The sequence below is a fragment of the Macaca mulatta genome, chromosome 9 (assembly GCF_049350105.2).
Source record: "Macaca mulatta isolate MMU2019108-1 chromosome 9, T2T-MMU8v2.0, whole genome shotgun sequence".
Taxonomy (NCBI): domain Eukaryota; kingdom Metazoa; phylum Chordata; class Mammalia; order Primates; family Cercopithecidae; genus Macaca; species Macaca mulatta.
Window position 1 is genome coordinate 83179040 of NC_133414.1, and position 24690 is coordinate 83203729.

A 24690-nucleotide genomic window follows, 5' to 3' on the forward strand; every position below is an offset into this window, starting at 1 on the left:
AGAGAGTGAGGGACGGAACTAGCCTAGGGGTCAGGATTCTACAACGCCAGGCTCCACAACAGGGAATTTCTCACCAGAAACCCTGGGTTAGAGAGTGAAGGATACTATGTTCTCTGCTGAGTGAAAGGAAAGACTCAAAGTCCAGCAAATGGAAATCATGACAGAAACATACTAACTAGTGTACAGAACTGGAACATGTGCCTTGGCCCATGGCTGTAATCCTAGGACTTTGCGAGACTGAGGCGGATGGATCGCTTGAGCGCAAGAGTTGGAAACCAGCCTAGCCAACATGGCAGAACCCCATCGCTACAAAAAATACAAAAATTAGCCAGGTGTGGTGGCGCACACCTGTAGTCCCAGCTACTTGAGGGGCTGTGGTGAGAGGATTGTTTGAGCCCAGGAGGCAGAGGTTGCAGTGAGCCTAGATCGAGCCACTGCACTCCAGCCTGGGTGACGGAGCAAGACTATATCTCTAAATAAATTAATTAATTAAAAAATGAACTAGGAACCAGAAAGAAGGGAACAAATATCAACACTATTGTTCAGGTGAGGAATTGTCTGGCCAGGCGTTTTCATTTACAATGTTTTTTAGAGCCCAAATAGGGCAGTAAGGTCAGCTATGTTTAAAGGGCCTAGAATATACCATACGTTTTAGAGGACAGAAGAAATGGTGGGAAGGAAAGAGCTGCAAGAGAGGGATGCTAATACAAAACTTCACTCTCCTGTCATATCAAGACGCATATCCCTGTTTGAAGACTTCTTGTTTGTTTTTAAATTACTACAATATTGGTAATTATTTTAAGGATATAATTTAATCTTTTGTAACAAATGAAAGAACATTTTGTCCCAGGTTTCTCTTTTCAATAAATGTGTAAATTTAACTAACTACCTTTCGTCCCGTTTATTTAGGATAATTTAGCTTCTGCTTTTTGTAGACTTGGTGAAGGCCGTAGTACAATATCAATAAAAAGTCTGGTCAATCATTTCACTGCAAGAATGCTTTTCAAGACTTTCTTCAGGGTAGCAAAAAAGACACACACATATTGCTAGTTAATAGTCGCCCTGCCATTGGTTGATTTGAGTATGTTTTATCCCCCTGCTTAATTTTGTTTTCTTATTTATACAATATAGGATTAGAGAGTGGGGTTAGAGGTCACAAAATGGTGACTTATGAACTAAAGTAAGCCAACAGACGTTAGTTTGGCTAAGACATTGAGTTTTTCCTTTCATTTGGCTTGTTTTAACGAATGCCTTTCAGCGGGGCATACACAATCATTTTGTTTGGGGACCCACCACCCCACCCTACCGCTGAGTCAATGGAGACTCAATGTTTGTATCCCCTGCAGGGCTCTTGAAAGCATTTGAGTTTGTAGCTCTTGGGTCAGATATACTGTTAAATTTCTTTAGGCTCCTGAGGCTTCCATTCTACAAAACCTCTGAGAGAGTGAAATTTCTTTTTTTTCTTTTATTCTTTTTCTTTTCCATTAGTTGAGAGATAGATTAAATGGAAGGCAGTTCATACATGGTGAAGGCCACCAGGTATCAGACTCTCCCCATACATTTTCTCATTGAATTCTCAAAGCATCCCAGTGAGGTAGTCATTATCATAACCATTTTATAGGTGACAAAACAAGGTCAAATAATTTAATATCTTGCTCATGATCAGAAGCTTATTAACTGTGGGATTGGGTTCACACCCAGATCTGTTTGTCTCCAAAAACTCCCGATATCCTTGTTTCCCTTAGTGAGCAGAAACATGCTACAGAGATCTTATGAATAGTAACAAAGCTTTGCCCAATTTTTTCCCAGATACACAAAGGATATCAAATATATCATTATCTTTATCATTGCAAGGAGATACTTGATCTAATAATTTTTCTATCTTTTAAAATATCTCTGTCAATTGTTTTATACTTTAACACATTGCAGTTTTTCCTGCTAAGATCTGAAATACATCCAGTTGTGGAGAAACCACGCATTAGCCACATGCAGTAGAAATAAACAACATATGACTTTGGATCACTATTTTAAGAGTACCACAAAATGTTATTGAAATGGATAAATATCTAAAACTATTTTTACAAAACATCTTATTTGCCGGTTGTATTCTTTGACCAGAGGGAATTACATTTCTACTGTTCTTGGGAACATACTTGACTAAAGAGCCATGCAGAATTTAGGAAGAATCATCATTAGAAGAAATTTGGCTTTCATTCACACATGGATGTCACGTTAGAAAATACGTCACAAAATCATTCACATTTGAAATGTAAAGATCGTTTATTTCTAACACTTGTCTGTTTTGTCACAGATACTAAGTATCTTAAAATTTGACCTTGTTTGTACAAAATAGCACTAAAACTGCACTTACTTTGAAATATACTCTATTACGTAGAAACTTTATTTGACAAAACAGTTCTTGTAAGGAGAAGTTCAGGTATGTGCAGGCATAGAATAAATGAAGACAAAAAGAGTGTTAGTATGATGAGACTGAGAAGAAAACTTCAAGTAGAAAACACAACTTTCAGTTGTGTTGTATTTTCATTAGAGGGTTGTATAAAATTAATTCTCTTAATATGGACACAAACTGTGTTTAACATAATTTCCATACTATGTCAGTCACTTAATTGGCTTTTAATAAGCCTAGTGGCTAGCCAATGTCTGGAAGAAGAATGCATATTTTCAAAAGGAAAAAGAAGAAAATGAGGATACATTAAATATGAGTAAGTAAAGTAAAAGAGTATCTACAAAGGACAGTTTTCTGTAATTTCTAAGCTTTGGGTTAACCATCATTCTTGTAATTTGACCACATTGAGCCAATGATTTTTATTTTTATTTTTTTTACTTTAAACAAACAGTGCTCAAATTTACAGGTCAGTATTTTTTGCAAATGCAGTGTAAATTAATATAATACATATTTAAAGCAATTAAACTGTCAAGTTTCACTTTTAGTGATTGGGGTTTGGGGAGTAGAAAGGGGCACAAAAACTGTTGCCCTTTTCAAATAACTCACAAATGTGCTAATTATGTGTCAGATATGAAAGTTGAGGCATGGTGACCTTCAAGCCAACAAAAGACCTTTTCAAGTAAGCCATCCCCATGTACATTAATGAAGTGAACAATGCCCTTCCACAGTTAAATAATGTATGGCTGTTATTTCATTATATGTGAATGAAAACCAAGGAGTTATTTCACTGGTGGCATATTAAAATAAATGTTATAAAAAAGCAAAAATAAAATAAATTTTTATAAAAAAGCAAATATAAAAAAGCAAATGTTATAAAAAAGCAAATACCATTTCAATAACATTTTGTGGTACTCTTAAAATAGTGATCCAAAGTCATATGTTGTTTATTTCTACTGCATGTGGCTAATGCGTGGTTTCTCCACAACTGGATGTATTTTAGATCTTAGCAGGAAAAACTGCAATGTGTTAAAGTATAAAACAATTGACAGAGATATTTTAAAAGATAGAAAAATTATTAGATCAAGTATCTCCTTGCAATGATAAAGATAATGATATATTTTATAGATCAGAGAAAACATTGCCTCTGTCCATAAGCCTTACTCTGTTAGTAAGAATAATGTTGAACAAGAGTGAGGTTCAGAGGAAGGGAAAATAATCTCCCACTCTTTATCGTGGCTCTTTCATGGTCGGAAGAAAGTATTTATAAACCTTGGATTTAGGTCATGGACATAATGGTAATTAAAAGAGCACTCATTTTGTTGGAAGAAAATGTAAATTTCAAAAGCAATAATATAAGAGAAATTTGGGTGTCACTAATGCTTGAATCAAATGCACTGCTGGAATGTCAAACAGTACCCATGAAGTTGTAGTGGAAAATCAAGAGCAGGAAGAAGTTAATTATCTTGTATTTGTTCAGCTTTGTAGTGTATTTGATACAAACAAAACATATAAATATACAGTCATACTTAATGCAACTTAAATATGAGTAATAGACCTCTGGGAAATAATAAACCAATTACTAATTTAAAATAAATCACAATCATATGAGATTCCAAAAACCTATTAGCATTCAATCCATAAACATTTTTTTTCCAGTCTCATAATAGCTTCTTATTATGGGTTAGATATGGATACCAAGAGACTGTACAGGGTTTACAGATTCACTCACTAGTCTCTCCTCATTTTAAACAATTCTCTAGGTCCTTCTATTGTTATTTGCTTTGATAGATTATCTGAATTCTTTCATAAAATGGATATCAGTGATGTTTTTGAGAATGTTCTTTGTCATTGAGATTCTCAATGAATGTGTACATGCTCTTGTTCAGTATAAGTGTTGCTGCATTTCCTTGATAATCTAAAATAATTTTCATTATTTTGGATTGTATTTAAGGTGGCAAATCTTGCTTGTTCCATGTCAACAAATGAAGATGGAATTAAAATTGTCAAAATTGCAGCCAATCATTTGGAAACCTTGTGTCCACAGGTATGATAACTAAGTTACTGTCTTTTTGTCTGTAAAATTATATATAATTAATTCCTAATGCTTTTATGCATATGAAAATACACTATTTTTTTTTTCTTTTTTTCTGAGACCAAGTCTTACTATGTAGCCCAGGCTGGAATGCAGTGGCGCAATGTCGGCTCACTGCAACCTCTTCTTCCTGAGTAGCTGGGATTACAGGCATGCGCCACCATGCCTGACTAATTTCTGTATTTTTAGTAGAGATGGGGTTTCACCAAGTTGGCCAGGCTGGTCTCAAACTCCTGACCTCAAGTGATCTGCCCACTTTGGCCTCCCAAAGTGCTGGGATTACAGGCGTGAGCCACCGTGCTCGGCCAAAATGTTTATTTGAAGCATGGAGGACTGAATTGTCCTAAGGTGATTCTTAAAAAGAAAATAGAGAAAAACACTGACATTCCTTAAGTGACCATATTGGAATCTCCTGAGGCAATGGTGCTTGGTCCAAATGATTTGATTTGTTTTTAGTGATTATTTATTTTGAAATTTCAAATGGGTTGAAAGGATTGACTCTTTTTTTCTTTTATCAAAAAAGATATGTGTTTGAAAAAAGTTAAGAAATATTTTCTTGTCAGTAATTCAGATGTTTCTTAAAATCTGAAGAGTGACACACTTTTAGGGAATTATTTCTACATGACAAATAGTTTTGAAGCCATGAATCAACATACACATAGGGCAATTTAAACACTCTTGTCTGAGAAGAAGCAGGAAATAATATGGATACTTCCTAATGAAGACCACAGATGTTATAAGGATGAGAAATATAACAAAGATTAGGGACTTTAATTCTCTGGATGTCTCCTGAGATTCTCATTCTACAAAACGTAGAGCATGTGTTAAATTCTTGATTTGCCTTGCTGACAATTTCATCTCTAAGAATATTGAGGAAACTGTGAAAGAAACTGCGTCTTTGGACTTAATGTTGATTAACAAGTAAGAACAAGCTGGAAAAGTGGAGGCTAGAGGACCTGCAGCTGAGATCTCCCAACTGATGTCAATTTTCTATGAAACTCCAGAGGGAACAGAATACTCCAACGAGGTCTCTAAGGTAGTTAAATGAAATATACTCCCATCAACACTCTGTAAGTGTTCTCATCTCTGCACATTGTGGATAACGCTCAGGGTTATCACTTTTTAAAATGCCTTTTCAATCTGAAAGTATTAAGTATCTCTCATTGGTTTTAATGTGTAATTTTCTGATTCCTAGTAAGAACATTCTTTTCGCAAATATTTATTGACTATTTGACTTTCTAATTCGGTGACTTGCTTACATCCTTTACGAATTTTCCAATTTTAGTTAGGTTGTCTTTTTTGTAATTAATTTGCTTAGGTTTGTTAAAAATATCTCTGTTGCCCATGTCTTTTGAAAAACTTTAAAAATAATTTTTCAGTCGCAGACTTTAAGAACTTTAACATAAACATATGATTTATCTTTTAGTTATTTTAATATGTAGTTATGGAGCACCTACTGTGTGCCCTGGTTTGTGGTTTTGTGCCTTGTTAAGACATTCTACCAACAAATATGTCACGTATTTCCCACATTATGTTGTTAAAAGAGTAAAGTATTATTATTCAACATACAGATATTTATTCCTTCTGAAATATATTTTTATGTCTAACATGAGGTAGAGATCGTTTCATTTTGTAGTGTTGACATTTGGGCCACCATCATATATTAAATAGTTGATCTTTTCTCAATTACTGTGAAATTCTACCATTGTTTCACACATATCCCATGAAGACTTACAAATATTTCCATTATCTAATATATATTTGTATACATGTTCATATATACTTATAAACATAAATACACATACACATATACAAGTTTATACAATGCATTAAATATATATATAATACATATATAACAATGTATAATTATTTTTAGTTTGTTCCACATGTAAAGATAGGTTGATAGACAAAGTGAAACATTTCAAGGTACACAAGTTTCTGGACTTTCTATTCTGTTCCATTGGTCTATTTCTCTATCCCTGTAACAGTAGCATAATGTTTTAAGCATGGTTTTACATTAAATCCTGATATCTTCTAGGCAAGCTGGCTCATCCTGTTTTTTTTTTTTCTTTAAATTATAGCTGTCATTCTTAATTTTTATATAACTTTTGGGATTAACTTATCAAGTATCATGAAAAAACATTAGAAGTTAGATTTAAAACGTTAAAATTTTTTGAATTATAGCTTATTTTAGAGAATGACCCCTTTCAGATATTGAATCTTTCCATTAATAAACATGTTACATCTACAGTAATCCTCCTTGCCTGCTGTTTTGCTTTTGATGGTTTCTGTTACCCTCAGTGAACTGTAGACCAAAACTATTAAATGAAAAATTCCCAAAATAAGAAGTTTTAAATTGCATGTAATTCCCCATATTGAGATCAAACCTTTCTTCATCTCTCTCTGTCCCACCCAGGACATGAATCATCCCTTTATCTAGCATATTCATGCTGTGAATACCACCTTCCTGTTACTCATTTACCGGCCATCGTGGTTATCCAATCAACTGTCGTAGTACTCATGTTCAAGTAACCTGTATTTTACTTAATAATGGTGCCAAAATACAAGAGTAGTGACTCTGGCAATTCAGATATGAAAAAAAAAAAAATCATATGCTGTGGTTGCTAAAATCCATGGTAAGAACGGATCCTCTCTGAAATTGTGAAGAAGTAAAAAGAAATTAATGCTCATTTTGCTGTCGCACCTCAAATTGCAAAAGTTATGGCCACAGTGAATGATAAGATGGAAAAGGCATTAAGTTTTTGGGCAGAAGACATGAACGGAAAATGTGTTCTCATTGATGATAACTGGGTTTGGTACCATCTGAGGTTTTAATCATCTGTTGAATGGTCTTGGAACATATGCTCTGCAGAGAATGGAGGACTACTGTATCTCCATAATCAGATCTTTTTAAAAAGTTGTCCTTCAGAGATATTGTTTTTTAATTATTTATTTTAGTAAACATCGTGGTTCTGAATATCTTCTACTGCTTTTGATTTCCAATTTGTTCTCTCCAGACCAAATATCTCCCCTGAAAAACCAGACTCACATATGCCTAATTTTTCCTTTGTTATCTTTACTTTGATATCTAGAAAACATCTAAAACTTAAAATAGCCTAAATGAAACTTTTAATTTCTCCATCTTCATCTTATTCCACTTCTCTTTCAGTTCCTAGTTTTAGTTAATGACACAGCCATTCACCTCATAGCTCTGATTAAAAACCTGGGAGGTTTTCTTTACTCATTCATTCATTATTTATTGAACATTTACTGTGTGGTGGGCACTGTTAATGCATCTGGAGAGAAAATAGTAAAGAAAACAAATGATAAAAAATGCCTGCTTTGGTGAAGTTGATGTTGGAATGATATCTAATGGCTGTTTTTCCTACCTAATCCATTAACAAGTCCTATCATTTCGCAAAAAAAAAAAAAAAAAAAAAAAAAAAATCTATCTTGAATCTATATACTTCTCTCCATCTTGTTTGTCAACATCTTAGCCTATGCCAACATCATTTCTATCTTAGACTACAGAAATGTCATTCTGTATGGTTTCCATGCCTACATTCATATCTCTGTAAAAGATAAAGTTTTAAAGGTGTTTATCAGAAAAATCACTTTCCTTAGCTTTTTAAAATGCAGACTATTTTTATAGCTTAATCAGACCTATATGCTTTTCCTACTGCCTAACTTCCAACCCCACTCCATATTATTATTTTTTCACCCACTAGATCTCTACATAGTTCCTTTTGTGATTCTAGAACACAGTAACCCCCTTTCCACCTAGTAGGGAGTTTGCACTTTGTAATTCCCCAGTGTTCTTTTCCCATATGGCCATATGGACAATTTCTTTTATGTTCAATTTACGAGGACTTAGCTTAAATATCATCTTCTCAGAGATCAATCTCCCTTCTCCCTAAATCACTCCTCCAGCTATGACTTATTATGTTACCATACTTGCTTATTTTAGAGTCTATATCACAACCTGAAGTTATATTTTATATTAATTTGTTACCTTTATTATATATATTACATACTCACGAAGAAAGTTCATGAAGTCAATGATTTGATCTTCCTTATTCACTATTAATATCCCCTGTACCTAGGAGAAATAAAATATATATTGGATGTTCAATAAATATTTGTTCAGTATATACATGAGAGAGAAGGTTACTAGAATGATAAATCATTCTATGTTCATAAAGGGCAGGGAGGATTTTGGCAACAACTTCTTGATATTTTTCTTAATATGATGTGTCTTATTTTTAATAAGATGAAAAAAAGACAGTATAATTACTTTGAGCTGTAACTGACAGAAAGAAAGAAAAGCAAAAACCTTTACAGTGGCTATTTTATGTATAGATATTGTCCAAGTATGAGATCTGAATTCATAGGCTAGATTGATTTTAGAGTGAGTCAGGTAAGTTCTGGGTCACAAGGAGCTCATAGGGTGGCCCTGAATTTCTATTTGTTAAGTACAACTGAATTCACCTAAGTTTCAGTGAATTGAGTTGTTCTGGTTCTTACTGTGCACAAAGGACCTCAACTGTGAAGCTTTGCCCGGTTATAGGTATCACTCTTCAAAAAAGATTTATTACTTGGAGCATACTTAGCCGAGATATTTGAAATAGTGACATGAGTTGAAACTATGTCATATGTACACCTCAGAAAAGCAATAGGGAATTTTTAGCCAGGAAAAGACCTAGAGAAACACAATCACTCTCATTATGTCTTTAAAGGACTATGATGTGAACAACTTGTTCTGAAGGGCCTCGAGGGACAGAATACAACCTGTGAGCAGATGTTAGAAGAATGCAAATTTTATCTCAAGATAGAGATGAGTGTTTTTAGCAGAGCTATCCTGACAGGAATTGAACTTCATTGAGAACACAGGATTTGGCGTTTCTCAACACTACAGACATTTAACACAAGGAGAGTAACTAGTTGACCAAGGTATTTTAATGGGGGGCACAAACAGACCTTGGGTGAAAAGCGGGTCTAGAAGCCTTTTGAAACCCAATCCTGAGATCCTCTAATGGATCTGTCTATTTTATGAAAGAGAGAACTGTGATCTGGATAACAGCCTTGCTGGAGTACTACAGGTGTGTGAACAGTTATATTCAACCTGGTGGAAGGATAAAGCCATCTACAGGGCTTAATCCTCGCTCCATTTTAACAAGTGACTTGAAAGAATATTGAAAAAAATAAACATTTTATATTTGCATAAGGCACAAAACTGAAAAAAGGTAGACAGAATGGTCTAATGTTTGAAAACTCATAAGCTGAAATTAAATAAGGGCAAATACAAAGTCAGAGCTAAAGCTTAAATACAATCTATTGCACGAGCGTATAGTGAAACTATTGCACATCAAATGCACATGGGGTACCAGAACTTGAGAGGGACATTTGCTATCTGGTTCAGCAAATTTCAAACCTGGGTCTATGAAAGCATTTTCATGGTCTATAGCAAAAGTAGCTCAGTGTAGTTAGCTTTTTTTCATATAGTGAAATTTAATCAACTTTTCATTCTGAGGTTTTATATTTACTACTTTATCAGAAATATTTGATTTCTGAAATAACAAAGTAGATAATAGTCTTTTTTACATTTTTATTTTTTGCAAAAAATAATTTATCAATAAAAATATTTTTTTACTTTACTAATAAAAAAATAAAAATATACTTACCCTATGTCAGTTCCTTCTCTTTCCTGTGTCTCCTTCTTCTTTGAAAAATATTTGTGGCCTGAAAAGTCCAGAAAGTTAAAAGTACTAATTTAGGTGATATAATGGTATAAGTCAGTAGCATGATATGGGGACTGACTTATACCTTTGAAATAATTGATCTTTGTGTAGTGTAAGTGTGATCATTGGATTTGCATGCTCATGTGTGATATGTGCCTCCCTCAAACCTTGTTATGACACCAGCACATTTTTCGTATGACATGAAAAATAAAATGATTATGATACTTAGCTTGTGAAATAGAAGGAAATTTTCAGTATACTTGGCACACGAATGTCTTCATCAAGAATTTCATGCTGAGTCCTGGGCCCATAGTTTAAAGGATAGGCAGAAAAAGAGTAAGTTGTTTTAAGCCATAGTGAGCTGTCACCTCATTACTGAGGCAAAATAGGGTGTACCTTGACAAAAGTATTGGAGAGAGAATTTCATTATTGAGAGGCAGAAGAATTAGATCATCTTAAGTGTTCTTTCCATAAATAAGATTCACTAATTAACAAAAATCATGATGAAAACCTAGGGTATTTTCCCTGTGGTGAACACACATTCAATTAGGCAGACCCTCCTAAGTACTTAGATTTTCCAGAATCAAAAGAGAGAAATGTAGTTCTAAAATAAATCAAGTTTTCCAATCACTGTCTAGTTTGAGTCAGTATCTAGTACTGCTTTGTTATATCTCTGTTGCTCTCACCAAGTAGTATCCAATGACCTGACAGGGCTAAAACAGCTTCCAGAGGTACCTAATTTATTTTCAGTGATGTGGTTGGCTACAAAGAGATAATATTTTTATAAGTTGTTACTGAAAATCTATAATTTCTAAAAGAGATATATATTGGGTGTGTTGATAAGTAGGGAAGAAAGACAAGATTGCCCTAGAGAAGCATGTGAAATATAAAAAGAACAAAGTATTTGGGTTAGGGCATGCACTGGAGGTCACTTGTATTCATATTTTAACATGGAAAGCTATAAACTCCATGAGGATAGGAATTTTTGTTCTGCTGATATATCCTAAGAATAATGCTTGACACATAGTATGTACTCAGTACATTTTTGCTGAGTGAATGAGTATACCTCAATGACCTTTTTAGGATTATATTCATTGGCAGGTAAATGCTGGAAGGCATTACTATTCCCCTTCCTTCTTCGCTTTCTGGGAGTGTAGAAACTCTCAATTTCTAATCAAAGTGATAAAAAGTCCCAGTACGACACTTTGTCTGTTGAAGTACAAGTCATGTGAAGTGACTGGCATTATCTCTCTCTGCATAGACAGGACTATTTTGCAAAAACAGCGACTTGTTCTGATTAAGTTATGATGTATTTAGTACACACTTCAGTAAGGACATTAGACTGTTTCTTTCAAATGGAAAACCATGTACTTATTTGTATGGGATTTTTATTTGTTTTTCTGATAGAGAAGCTCTCATATCTCTGAACTGAAAGCACTTAATTTTCTAAGTATCAAGCTTTGGGGAAGCAAATATATTTCCTTTCATCTACTGTTGATGATGATGATGGATGTTTTGTTTGCAGCTAAACAATATACGACCCAAATATTCAATGTAAAATGACCATATTCTTTAAGAATCATGTAAGAGCCATCCATATCAGGCCTTTTATAATTTATGCCTAATTTATTTCTTTTCACTTCAGGGAATGGCACAAATGCTCTTAAAATTCTGGAAACCAACAGTAGTGTCATAATGTAAAAAAGACTTAAATGAGGTGATTTTGTTTATTAAATGTTTATAATAATTGAGTGGTATATCCTCAAGACTGACTAGGGTGATTTCAGATGTAAGTTTAGTACCAGTTTCTTTGCAGTGATGGTGTGGTATCTATGTGGGGAGACAGTGCTTGGGTGCAGCTGTGAGCACAGCTACTAAGACTGGAAATGTCTGTGCCTTTATCCTATCATTGCTCTGTATCTTGTTCCAATTACACAGCCGCTTTCTTCCACTCACTCCAAGGATCTCTTCATTCAACAAATACTTACGGACCACCTACTGGGAGCATCCATGAAACTAGGGTGAGCCAGGGGCAGGGAGTGGGGATTTAGGGGGTACTCAACAGAGCAGTTCTGAGAAATAAGAATTTTAAGGTCTAAGTTTTATTAGAAGGAAAATCGGAGGTGGTGTGTCCTGGCAGAAGAAACAGAATTTGTGGAGGAGAAGTCATGGCCATCAAACTCAAGTGGGGAAATGGGGTAAAAAATTAGATAATGACTTTAAAGTAGGTAGCCTAGAATAAGCGTGGTTTCAGATGCAGGCCAAGGCAAGAATCTCAGAATGAATTACAAACCAAAGTGTTTACAGCCTCGTTTATAATCATGGTGTGTGCGGCGATATTAAGCACATTAACATAAAGGATCTGTGCTGGCCTGTACAATGTTCTTCTAGTCATGGAGGAAAATACAGATAGAGCCTTGCTGACATTAAGTTTATAATCAAAAGGGAAATTTATTATCCAGATAGAAAGGAAGTGGTGTTTGAGAGGAATTGGTGGAAATGGCCTGAGAATTGGATTCATGTCAGGGGATACAGGGAGAGCCCACAGAAAAGTGTCATTTTCCATGAGCCTTAAAGGAGAAGCAAGATTTCCACATTTGGGAAAATATGAAAAGGGCATTCTAGGCAGAAGAGACGGAAAAACATATAATAGAAATTGAAAAAAGTAAGCAATCAAGTCTGTCTAAGCCATGTTGTTTCTTTACAGGAGGCTTGCTTGGATTTTGGGTGGAACAATTCTTTGTTGTGTGATACAGTCACAGTGGTGGGGCTCAGCCTTTTCTGGGGAGGCCCGAAAGCTCAGAATCGGCACCTCCCCCAGTCCAGTCTTTCTAGTAACCAAAAGTGCCTTCACACATTTCCATAAGCCTCCTAGTAAAGTGGTGTTGCCCCATTTAAGAACCAGTGGGAGAGCAAGGTCTGTGGAAAGATAAGTTGTAGCCCTTAGTGCCAAGTGAAGTGGTTTAAGATCGGTTTCATAGATTTGGTTTAGTCACTACAGGTTTTGAGTAGGACAGTGACATCATCACAGCTGTGCTTTTGGAAGATTGATTTGAAAATTCTGTGTCAACTGAATTGCAAAAGGGAGAGGCATGACCTGCTAAAAGATAATTAAATATTACATGCAGAAGTCAGGGCCTGAATAAGAGATGTAAGAATAAAAATTTTTAAGATGGGACAAATTGCAAATGGATAATATAAATTGATCAGAAATTGAAAACAAATTAGATGATTGTGATAATGGAGGCAAAAGGGAATGAATTTGAGGTTTATAGTCTAGTACCTGGGAAGACAGTGGTTATATTAGAAGAAATTGGAAACAAAATGAAGAAAGGGACACTTTAGGACAGAAATGAATATATTTAAGTTACTACCAGAAGATCCATGTTGAGATAACAGAAAATAAAACTACAAGAACTTGAGATGTCATCACTAGATTATGGTAGCCATTCATATAGATGTGATAATTAGAACCATAAATGTGGGATGAGATTGCTAAGAGCAAAATAAAAATAAAAGAATCAAAGGCATAACCTTAAGAAAACACATCTGGGAAAGAAAAGGCAGAGGAACCCCAAAAAGAACAATGAGCAAAGTAAGAGGAAAGTCAGGGAAGTGTGGCTTGCTGGAAGCCTAGCAAATGGGAGCATTTCAGCACGGTGATCATCTAAGCCAGATACTCCACTGAGGTCCAGAGGGATGAATACTGACAATTTAGAAATTAGGAAGTAAGCAGTCATCTTAACAAAATAATAGTTTCAGCAGCATTGTGAGAAATGAGGAGAGGGCAGGGGCCAGAAGCTACATTCCTAGATTTTTTCCCCCTTAAATTGAAAAGTAAACCTAATTGTGGAAAAGAGAATCACTGGGAAGCTCTTCTTGCACACTTTTACCATAAAGTCCTACCATACTTTTTACTATCAGCTATTTTTTCTTCATTTGCATGTTTATTAATTGGTATATCATAGTTATATATATTTTGGGGATACATATGATGTTTGGATACATAAACAATGTGTAATAATCAAATCAGGGTAATTGGAATATCCATCACCTCAAATATTTATCTTTTTTTGTGTTGGAGACTCTACAATTCTTCACTTCTAGCTATTTGAAGCATATAATAAGTTATCGTCAATTATAATTTTCCTATTGTACTATCTAATAGCGGAACTTACTTTTTCTATCTAACTGTATTTTTGTACCCATTAACCAACTTCTCTTTACTGCCCCCTCTTCTCTTTCTGGCTTCTGGTAACCACCATTCTACCTCCATGAGATCCACAGTTTTAGTGAGTAAGAACATGCAATATTTGTCTTTCCATGCCCAGCTTATTTCATTTAACATAATGACCTCCAGTTCAATCTGTATGGCTGCAAAAGACAGGATTTCATTTTTTGTGGCTGAATAATATTCCATTGTATGTGTGCGTGTATATATACACACATATACCACATGTTTTTTATTTATTCATCTGTTAATGAACACTTAGGTTGACTCCATATTTTGGCTATTGTGAACAGTGCTGCAATAAACATGGGAGTACAGATACCTCTTTAACATACTGATTTCCTTTGTTTGGGGGTATATTCCCAGCATTGGGATTGCTGGATCATATGGTACTTCTATTTTTAGTTTTTTGAGAAACCTCCATACAGTTTTCCATATTTGCTGTATGACTTTATATTCCCACCAACAGTGTAGGAGCATTCTCCACATCCTTGCTAGTGTTATTTTTTGTCCTTTTAATAACAGCTATTCGTACTGGCCTGAGATTATATCTCATTGTGGTTTGATTTGAATTTCCTTGATGACTAGTTATGTCTTCTTTTGAGAAATGTTTATTCAGGTCTTTGGGCCATTTTTTTTTCCCCAGCATGTCTAAATAAACTGTTATTGAAACACAGCCATGTGAGTTCCTTTACGTATTGTCTACAGTTGCTTTCATACAACAAGGAAAGAGACCATCCATCTAACCTAAAATAGTTACTATATGGCTTTTTAAAAAACTTCTTTAAGTTCAAGTGTACATGTGTGGGTTTGTTATATAGGGTAAGCTCATGTCATGTGGCCTGAAGCGTTTGCTCCAGGACCATAACCCCATGGGCATTTTTACACACAAACTAGAGGCTATTCAAAAGATACACATAAAGTATATTCCTGGAGATTATTTTGTCACCCAGGTATTAAGCCTAGTACCCATTAGTTATTTTCCCTAATCCTCTTCCTCCTCCCACCCTCTACCTTCCAGCAGGCACTGGTGTCTGTTGTTGCCCTCTATGTGTCCATCTGTGTTCCTCATTTAGCTCCCACTTATAAGTAAGAACATGCAGTATTTGGTTTTCTGTTCCATGTTAGTTTGCTAAGAATAATGGCCTCCAGCTCCACCTATGTTACTGCAAAGGACATGATCTCATTCTTTTTTATGGCTGCAGAGTATTCTATGGTGTATAGGTACCACATTTTCTTTATCCAGTCTACCAACTGATGGACATGTGCATTGATTCCTTGTCTTTGCTATAGTGAGTAGTGCTGCAATGAACATACACATACATGTGTCTTTATGATAGAATGACTTATATTCCTTTGGATATATACCCAGCACTAGGATCGTTGGGTCAAATGGTATTTTGTATTTAGGTCTTTGAAGATTCGCCATGCTGTTTTCCACATGGTTGAAATAATTTACACTCCCACTAACAGTGTGTAAGTTGTTCCTTTTTCTCTGCAACCTTGCTAGCATCTGTTACTTTTTAACTTTTTAGTAATAGCCATTCTAACTGGTATGAGATGGCATCGGATTGTGGTTTTGATTTGTATTTCTCTAATGATAGGTGATGTTGAGCTTTTTGCATATTTTTTTTGGCCACATGCATGTCTTCTTTAGAAAAGTGTTCATGTCCCTTACCCACTTTTTAATGGGGTTGCTTTTTTGTTTCTTGTAAACTTATATAAGTTTCTTATAGATACTAGATAATAGACCTCTGGCTAGGTGTGATGGCTCACAACTGTAATCCCAGCACTTTGGGAGGCCGAGGAGGGCAGATCGCTTGAGGTCAGGAGTTTGAGACCAGCCTGGCCAACATGGTGAAACTTCATCTCTACTAAAAATAACAAAAACCAAACAAACAAACAAAAAATTAGCCAGACATGGTGGCACATACTTGTAGTCCCAACTTCTTGGGAGGCTGAGGTGGGAGGATCACTTGAAACTGAGAGGTAGAGGTTACAGTGAGCTGAGATCGCACCACTGCCATCCAGCCTGGGTGACACAGTGAGATTGTCTCAAAAAAAGAAAAAGAAAAAAGATAATAGATCTTTGTCAGATGTATAGTTTGCAGAATTTATCTCCCATTCTGTAAGTTGTCTGTTATACTCTGTTGAATGTTTCTTCTGTTGCGCAGAAGTTCTTTAGTTTAATTATATCCCAATTGTCAATTTTTTCTCGTTGTAATTGCTTTTAGTGTCTTTGTCATGAAATCTTTGTCCATTCCTGTGTCCAACATGGTATTGCCTAGGTTGTCTTCCAGGGATTTTATAGGTTGGGGTTATACATTTAAATGTTTAATCCATTTTGAATTAATTTTTGTATATGATGTAAGGAAGGGGTCCAGTTTCAACCTTCTGCATATGGCTAGCCAGTTATCTCAACACCGTTTATTGAATAGGGAGTCCTTTCCCCATTGCTTGTTTTTTGTCAGTTTTTTTGAAGATCAGATGCTTGCGGGTGTGCAGCCTTACTTCTGGATACTCTATTCTATTCCATTGGTCTCTGTTTTTATTTTGGTGTGCTGTTTTGTTTACTGTAGTGCTATAGTAAAGTTTGAAGCTAGTAGCATGATGCCATCAGCTTTACTCTTTGTACACAGGATTGTCTTGGCTATTTGGGCTGTTTTTGTTCCATATGAATTTTAAAATAGTTTTTTTATAATTGTGTGAAGAGTGTCATTGGTAGTTTAATAGGAATAGCATTGAATCTATAAATTGCTTTGGGCAGTATGGTCATTTTGAGAATTTTGATTCTTCCTATTCATGAGCATGGGATGTTTCTCCATTTGTTTGTGTCATCTCTGATTTCTTTGAGCAGTGTTTTGTAATTCTCATTATAGAGACCTTTCCCCTCCCTGATTACCTGTATTCCCAGATATTTTATTCTTTCTGTGGCAATTGTGGATGGGATTGCATTTCCGATTTGGCTCTTGGCTTGACTATTGTTGATGTATAGGAATGGTAGTGATTTCTGTACATTAGTTTTGTACCCTGAGACTTTGCTGAAGTTTTTTTTATCAGCTTAAGTTTTGAGCTGATATTGTGGAATTTTCTGGATATAGAATCATGTCATCTGCAAACAGGAATAATTTGACTTTCCCTCTTCCTGTTTGCATGTCCTTTATTTGTTTCTCTTCCCTGATTGCTCTGGCCAGGACTTCCAATACTATGTTGGATAAGGAATGGTAAGACAGAGCATCCTTATCTTGTGCTGGTTTTCAAGGAAGTGCTTCCCACTTTTGCCCATTCAGTTTAATGTTGACTGTGTGTTTGTCATAGATGACTGTTATTATTTTGAAGTATGTTTTCTCAATACCTAGTTTATTGAGAGTGTTTAACATAAAAGTGATATTGAATTTTATTGAAAGCCTTTTCTGCATCTATTGAGATAATCATGTGGTTTTTGTCTTTAGTTTGCTTATGTGATAAATCACATGTATCGAGTTGAATCAACATTGCATCCCAGGGATGAAACCTACTTGACCGTGGTGCATTTGCTTTTTGATGTGCTGCTGGATTCAGTTTGCAGGTATTTTGTTCAGGATTTCTGCTTCAAAATTCATTAAAGATATTGGCCTGAAGTTTCTTTTCTTTCTTTCTTCTTCTTCTTTTTTTTTTTTTTTTTTTTTTTTTGTTGTTGTTGTTGTCTCTGCCTGGTTTTGGTATCAGGATGATGGTAGCCTCATAGAATGAGTTAGAAGGAGTCCATTCTCCTCAACTTTTTGGAATAGTTTCAGGAGAAATGATACCTGCTCTTCTTTGGACATCTGGTAAAATGAGGTTGTGAATCCATCTGGTCCTGAATTTTCTTTGGTTGGTGGGCCATTTATTAGTGATTCAATTTCAGAGCTTGTTATTAGTCTATTCACGGATTCAATTCCTTCCTGGCTCTGTCTTGGCAGGGTGCCTGTGTCCAGGAATTTATCCACATCTTCGAGATTTTCTAGTTTATGTGCATAGAGGTGGTCGTAGTGTTTTCTGATGATTATTTGTATTTCTGTGGGGTCAGTGGTAATATCCTGTTTGTCATTTTTAATTGTGTTTATTTGAATGTTCTCTCCTTTCTTCTTTAATAGTCTAGCTAAAGGTCTATCTAATTTATTAATTTTTTCAAAAAACCAACTCCTGGATTCGTTGATCTTTTGAATGCTTTTTGGTGTCTCAGTCTCCTTCAATTCAGCTCTGATTTGGGCTGATTTGTTTCTTTTCTTCTGCCAGCTTTGTGTTTGGTTTTCTGTTGGTTCCCTACTTCTTTTAGTTGTGATGTTAGGTTGTTAACTTGAGATCTTTCTAACTTTTTGATGTGGACATTCAGAGCTATAAATTATCCTCTTAATACTGTCTTAGCTGTGTCCCAGAGATGCTGGTATGTGGTATCTTTGTTCTCATTTGTTTCAAAGAACTTGTTGATTTCTGCCTTAATTTCATTATTCACCCAAAAGCCATTCGGGAGCTGGTTATTCATATAATTAATTTGCATGCAATTATATGGTTTTAAGTGAATTTCTTAGGCTTGATTTCTAATTTGATTGTGCTGTAGTTTGAGAGAGTGATTGTTATGATTTCAGTTATTTTGCATTTGCTGAGGAGTGTGTTATGTCTGATTATATGGTTTATTTCAGAGTATGTGCCATGTAGTGATAAGAAGAATGTATTCTCTCTTGCTTTGGGGTGGAGAGTTCTGCAGATGTCTCTGGTCCATTTGATCCAGTGCTGAATTCAGGTCCTAAGAATCTTTGTTAATTTTTTGCCTCAGTGATCTAATACTGTCAGTGAGGTGTTGAAGTCTCCCACTATTATTGCATGGGAGTCTACGACTCTGAAGGTCTCAAGGAACTTTCTTTATGAATCTGGATGCTCCTGTGTTGGGTGCATATATATTCAGGATAGTGAGGTCTTCTTGTTGAATTTAACCCTTTACTGTTATACAATGTCCTTCTTTGTCTTTTTTGATCTTTGGTTTAAGGTCTGTTTTATCTGAAATTAGGATTGCAACCTCCCTTTTTTCTGTTTTGCATTTGATTGGTAAATTTTTCTCCATTCCTTTATTTTGAGCCTATGGGTGTCATTGCATGTGAGTTGGGTCTTGGTTCTTTATTCAGCTTGCCCCTCTGTGTTTAATTGGGGAATTTAGCCCATTTACATTTAAGGTTAGTATTGGTATGTGTGGATTCGATCCTGTCATCATGTTGTTAGGTGGTTATCATGCAAACTTGTTTGTGTGGTTGCTTTGTAGTGTCACTGGTCTGTATACTTAAGTGTGTTTTTGTAGTGGCTGGTAACAGTCTTTCCACATTTAGTGCTTCCTTCAGGAGCTCTTGTAAGGCAGGTCTGGTGGCAAGAAATTCCAGCAGTATTTGCTTGTATGGAAGGAATCTTATTTCTACCTCAATTAGGAAGCTTACTTTGGCTGGATACGAAACTCTGGGTTGAGATTTCCCTTCTACAAGAATGTCGAATATTGGCCCCCAGTCTCTTCTGGCTTGTAGGGTTTCTGCTGAAAGCTCCACTGTTAGTCTGATGGGCTTCCCTGTGTAGGTTACCTGGCCTTTAACATTTTTTCTTTCATTTCGACCTTGAAGAATCTGATGATTATATGTCTTGGGGTGATCTTCTTGTGAAGTAGCTTACTGGGATCCTTTACATTTCCTGAATATTAATGTTGGCCTCTCTAGCTATGCTGGAGAAGTTCTCATGGATGATATCCTGAAATATGTTTTCTAAGTTGCTTATACTCTTTCCATCTCTTTCAGGGACACCAATGAGTCATAGATTTTGTTTCTTTACATAATTTCATATTTCTCCTAGGTTTTATTAATTCCTTTTCATTCTTTTTTCTCTATTCTTTTCTGACTGTCTTATTTCATAAAGCCAGTCTTCAACCTCTGAGATTCTTTCCTCGACTTGGTCTATTCTGTGATTAATACTTGTGATGGCATTATGACATTCTTTTAGTGTGCTTTTCAGCTCTATCAGGTTGCTTGCGTTCTTTTCTATACTGGCTATTTTGTCTTTCATTTTCTGTATTGTTTTATTCTGATTCTTAGCTTCCTTGGATTGGGCTTCAATGTACTCCTGCATCTTAATGATCGTTGTTCCTATCCATATTCTGAATTCTATTTCTGTCATTTCCACCATCTCAGCCTAGTTCAGAACCCCTGCTGGAGAGGTGATGTGGTCATTTTTAGGACAAAAGGCACTTTGGCTTTTTGAGTTGTTGGAGTTCTTGTGTTGGTTGTTTTTCATCTTTGTGGACTAGTGTTTCTTTGGTCATTGAAGTTGTTGACCTTTGGATTTTTTTTGCTTTTATCCTTTTTGATGACCCTTAGGGTTTGATTATAGTATGAAGTGAATTCTGCCAACTGGCTTTGTTTCTGGAAGATTTTAGGGAGCGAAAACTTAGCTCTCAGCTCCAGTACTGGGTGCTGTAACTCTAGGGGAGTGGAATGGTGCCCTGACAGTGTCCTTTGGCTCCTTGAGGCTAGAAATCTACTACAGTAGGGGGGCCGAGGTATTACCAGAATTCTAGTCAGTACTCTCTGATGGGTGGTGTCAGCCAAAGCATTTCGTACTGTGGTGACAGCAGGATCTGTCCCCATTCGCGTGTGTCAGCAGCAGTGGCAGCCACAGCATGGCAGGTGCAGGCTTATCGGCTGCAGCAGGGTGCTAATGGGTATCAGTGCACATGCCTCCATGAGGGCATTCACCACCACAGTGGTGGAGGCAGCATGACTGGGGAATGGGGGGCCCCTGCTGGCGACTGTGCATGCAGTCACACTGGTGGTGGTGTTAGCATGGGGATTATTGCCCATTTTTTAATTGGATTTTTTGTTTTTATTTTTATTCTTTGTTTATGCTACTGAACTGTTTTAGTTCCTTATAAGTTCTCATTATTAATTCCTTGTTGGATGGATAGTTTTAAAAATATTTTCTGCCATTCTGTAGATTGTCTCTTTACTTTGTTAATTGTTTTCTTTGCTATGCAGAAGCTTTTTTAACCTGATATGATCCCATTGATCTATTTTTGCTTTTTTCACCTTTGCTTACCTAAAAACATCTTCGCCCAGACCAGTGTCCTATAATGTTTTCCCAATGTTGTCTTCTAGAAGCTTCATAGTTTCAGATCTTATGTTTATGTTTTTAATCCATTTTGATTTGATTTTTGTATGTGGTGAAAGATGGGAATCTACTTTTATTCTTCCGCATATGAATATCCAATATTCTCAGCACCATTTATTAAAGGGATTGTCTTTCCCTGATGTATGCTTTTGGCACCCATGTCAAAAATCAGTGGCTGTAATAGTGTGGATTTATTTCTGTATTATCTATTCTGTTCCATTGTTCTATGTGTCTTTTCTCATGCTAGTATCATGCTGTTTTAGTTACTATAGCTTTGTAGTACAATTGAAAACCATGTAGTACAATGTCAAGCTTTGCATTTTTTACTGAAGATTGCTTTAACTCTTCAGTCTTTTGTGGGCCCATACACATTTTAGGATTTATTTTTGTAATTACCTGAAGAATATCATTAATATTTGATCAGGATTCTACTGAATAGTAGATCACTGTAGGTAGTAGACACATTTTGACGATAATTCTTCAAATCTATGAGCATAGAATATGTTTCCATTTTTTTGTGTCCTCTTCAACTCATTTCATCAGTGTTTTATAGTTTTATTTGTAAACACCTTTCACTTCTTCATTAAATTTATTCCTATGTGTAATATATATTTTTAGCTATTGTAAATGTTACTGCTTTCTTGATTTTTTTTCAGATTGATCACTGTTAGTTTGCAGACACACTATTAATTTTTGTGTCTTGGTTTTGCATCCTGCAGCTTTGCTAAATTTATTAATCTATTCTAAGAGTTTTTTTGGTGAAGTACGCCTTTCTAAATATAAAATCATGCTACATACAAAGAAGGATAATTTTACGTTCTTCCTTTTTAATTTGTACGCCCTTTATTTCTTTCTTTTGCCTAGTTGCTGTGACTAGAACTTCCAGTACTATGTTGGATAAAATTGGCAAAAGTGGGCATTGTAAACTGGTTCCAGATCTTAGTGAAAAGGCTTACAGTTTTCCCCATTCACCATGATTGCTGTAGGTTTGTCACATATGGCCTTTATTGTGTTGAGGTATATTTCCTCTATGCAAAATTTGTTGAAGATTTTTATAAAGGGATATGGAATTTTATCAAGAGCTTTTTCAATATCTATTGAAAGGATCATAGAGTTTTTGTCCTTGATTCTGTTGAAGTGCTGTATCACATTTTTTGATTTGCATATGTTGAAAGATTCTTGCATCCCTGGGATGAATCCTACTTGATCATGGTGAGTGTCTTTTTAATGTATTGTTGGTTTTTGTTTGCTAATACTTTGTTGAAAATTTTTGCATCTATGTGTGTCAGATATATTGGTCTGTGGTTTCCTTTTTTGTTGAATCTGTCTAGTGTTGGCATCACGGTAATTTTTCAATATTGCCTTTTGTCTTCAGAATCTACATAGTGCAGTAGGTTTTTAAGCAAATCTAGCAGCATTTTCTAAAGTATGTTTTTATACAGTGAACTCAAGCTTGTGGAGCTAAATATTAGTATGAGCTCTCACTATTATTAATAAGTAAGTAAATAAGATACCCTGGACTTGTGGGTGGTTCACACTTAGATTAACCTCAAATACATAAACAGATTTTTTTTAAAAAAGCTTTAAAACTTAAGATACTTTTATGTAATTCAGAAGGTAATGTTAGTACTGAAAAATATTTTGCTCATAACATTATTTTTAAATGTCATTTTAAATGTGAGGCTGAAATGAAATGTCATTTGAGGCAGGATGTTTAACCAAATGGAGAATGTCTGACTATTTCTCCCCAGAACCTTGTCTTGAGGGTTAATATGAAAATTACCCATGCCCGTAGGTCCTAACAACTTCTATACCCAGTCATGACAAGTTTTCCAACCAAAAGACCTTATACAAATCTAAGCAATCATTTATGCTCTTCCTTGTACTACAATCAAGATTACAAATTATAGTTCTATAAATAAAAGTCTCTGGACTCTCATTTTATGTGTCGTAACTGAAAATGCTAGTGTCTCCTACATCCCAATTTAGATTTAGAGAGGTTTTCTGCATTCTGTTCAAGAGGAGAGTATTCTAACTTCATATCTACACTGAACCAAAAGTTTAGGACTGGCAGTTCACTCCAGGTTTCTTGGAGTGTATAAGCTGGTTGGGGCAGTGATCTGGGAAAGGCAGTGTTAAAAAGCAATGAAATAGACTTAAGCATAAATGTCACTAAGTCTATTATATGTACACCAATAGTCATTATTTTTTCATTCTATACTTTCTATTTTTTTCTGTTCTAAGGCTGCATTTGTTAGCAATATTCTATAAAATAAGATTTGTCATTTTGGATTACACAAGGAGAATGGGACAAGGATAATTTAAAACAATCTAAGCAGTCCTACCATTACAGATGGTTAGTATAACAGACAGTGTGCAGAAACTGGGTCTAGGGAGCTGAAACAGAACTACATTGAGATCCAGAAGCTATAAGGTAATTGCTCCATAGGAAGAATGAACTGGTTTTGGGGAACTTGAGAGTCAAATGTTGCTTCTAGTAAGTAGCAAGGTATCAATATGATATTGCATAGTTTATTGTTTTAAAAGTAACTTTAATCTCTGTCATGCTTATGCAGAAATAAAATAACTGTACTTATAGCACAATAAAATTCTACTTTTTTTTTTTTTTTTTTTTTTGAGACGGAGTCTCGCTCCGTCACCCAGGCTGGAGTGCAGTGGCTGGATCTCAGCTCATTGCAAGCTCTGCCTCCTGGGTTCACACCGTTCTCCTGCCTCAGACGAGGTTTCACCGTGTTAGCCAGAGCCACTGCGCCCTGCCAAAATTCTACTTTTTGCCGAATGGAGGGCAACATGAGTTAGATGCCTCACAAAATAAACTACCTTTTTTTTCAATTTCCCAATTTCTGTTCTTTGAAAGGTACATTAAAGTAATGAATCTGCTTTTGAACATATAGATACCTTCTGGGCATGCTATGGTTGTGTGCTTGGTAAAAAAGTTTATAGAGGAAAAGATGACCTCTTCTCATGCGTCTGAGATCTGGCAGGTGCTTTCCTGGAGCTACCATGTTTAATTCTTGCAGTGGTCTTGTGACATACACATTAT

The 24690-nt window shown here is 35.5% G+C and overlaps 1 protein-coding gene and 1 non-coding gene across 5 annotated transcripts in view; both read left to right on the forward strand.

Annotated features, from left to right (window-relative positions):
* Positions 1-24690, forward strand: part of CTNNA3 (catenin alpha 3) — a 1846283-nt gene that overhangs the window by 1164016 nt on the left and 657577 nt on the right. For all 4 annotated transcript variants that reach the window (XM_077946706.1, XM_077946707.1, XM_028827066.2 and 1 more), the window contains one exon: positions 4359-4451. In XM_077946706.1, the coding sequence (XP_077802832.1) occupies positions 4359-4451 (93 nt within the window). The remainder of the gene's footprint in view (positions 1-4358; positions 4452-24690) is intronic.
* Positions 10337-10438, forward strand: LOC114670242 (small nucleolar RNA U13). The gene has a single exon (XR_003719723.1). It is a non-coding gene; the product is annotated as a small nucleolar RNA U13 (small nucleolar RNA).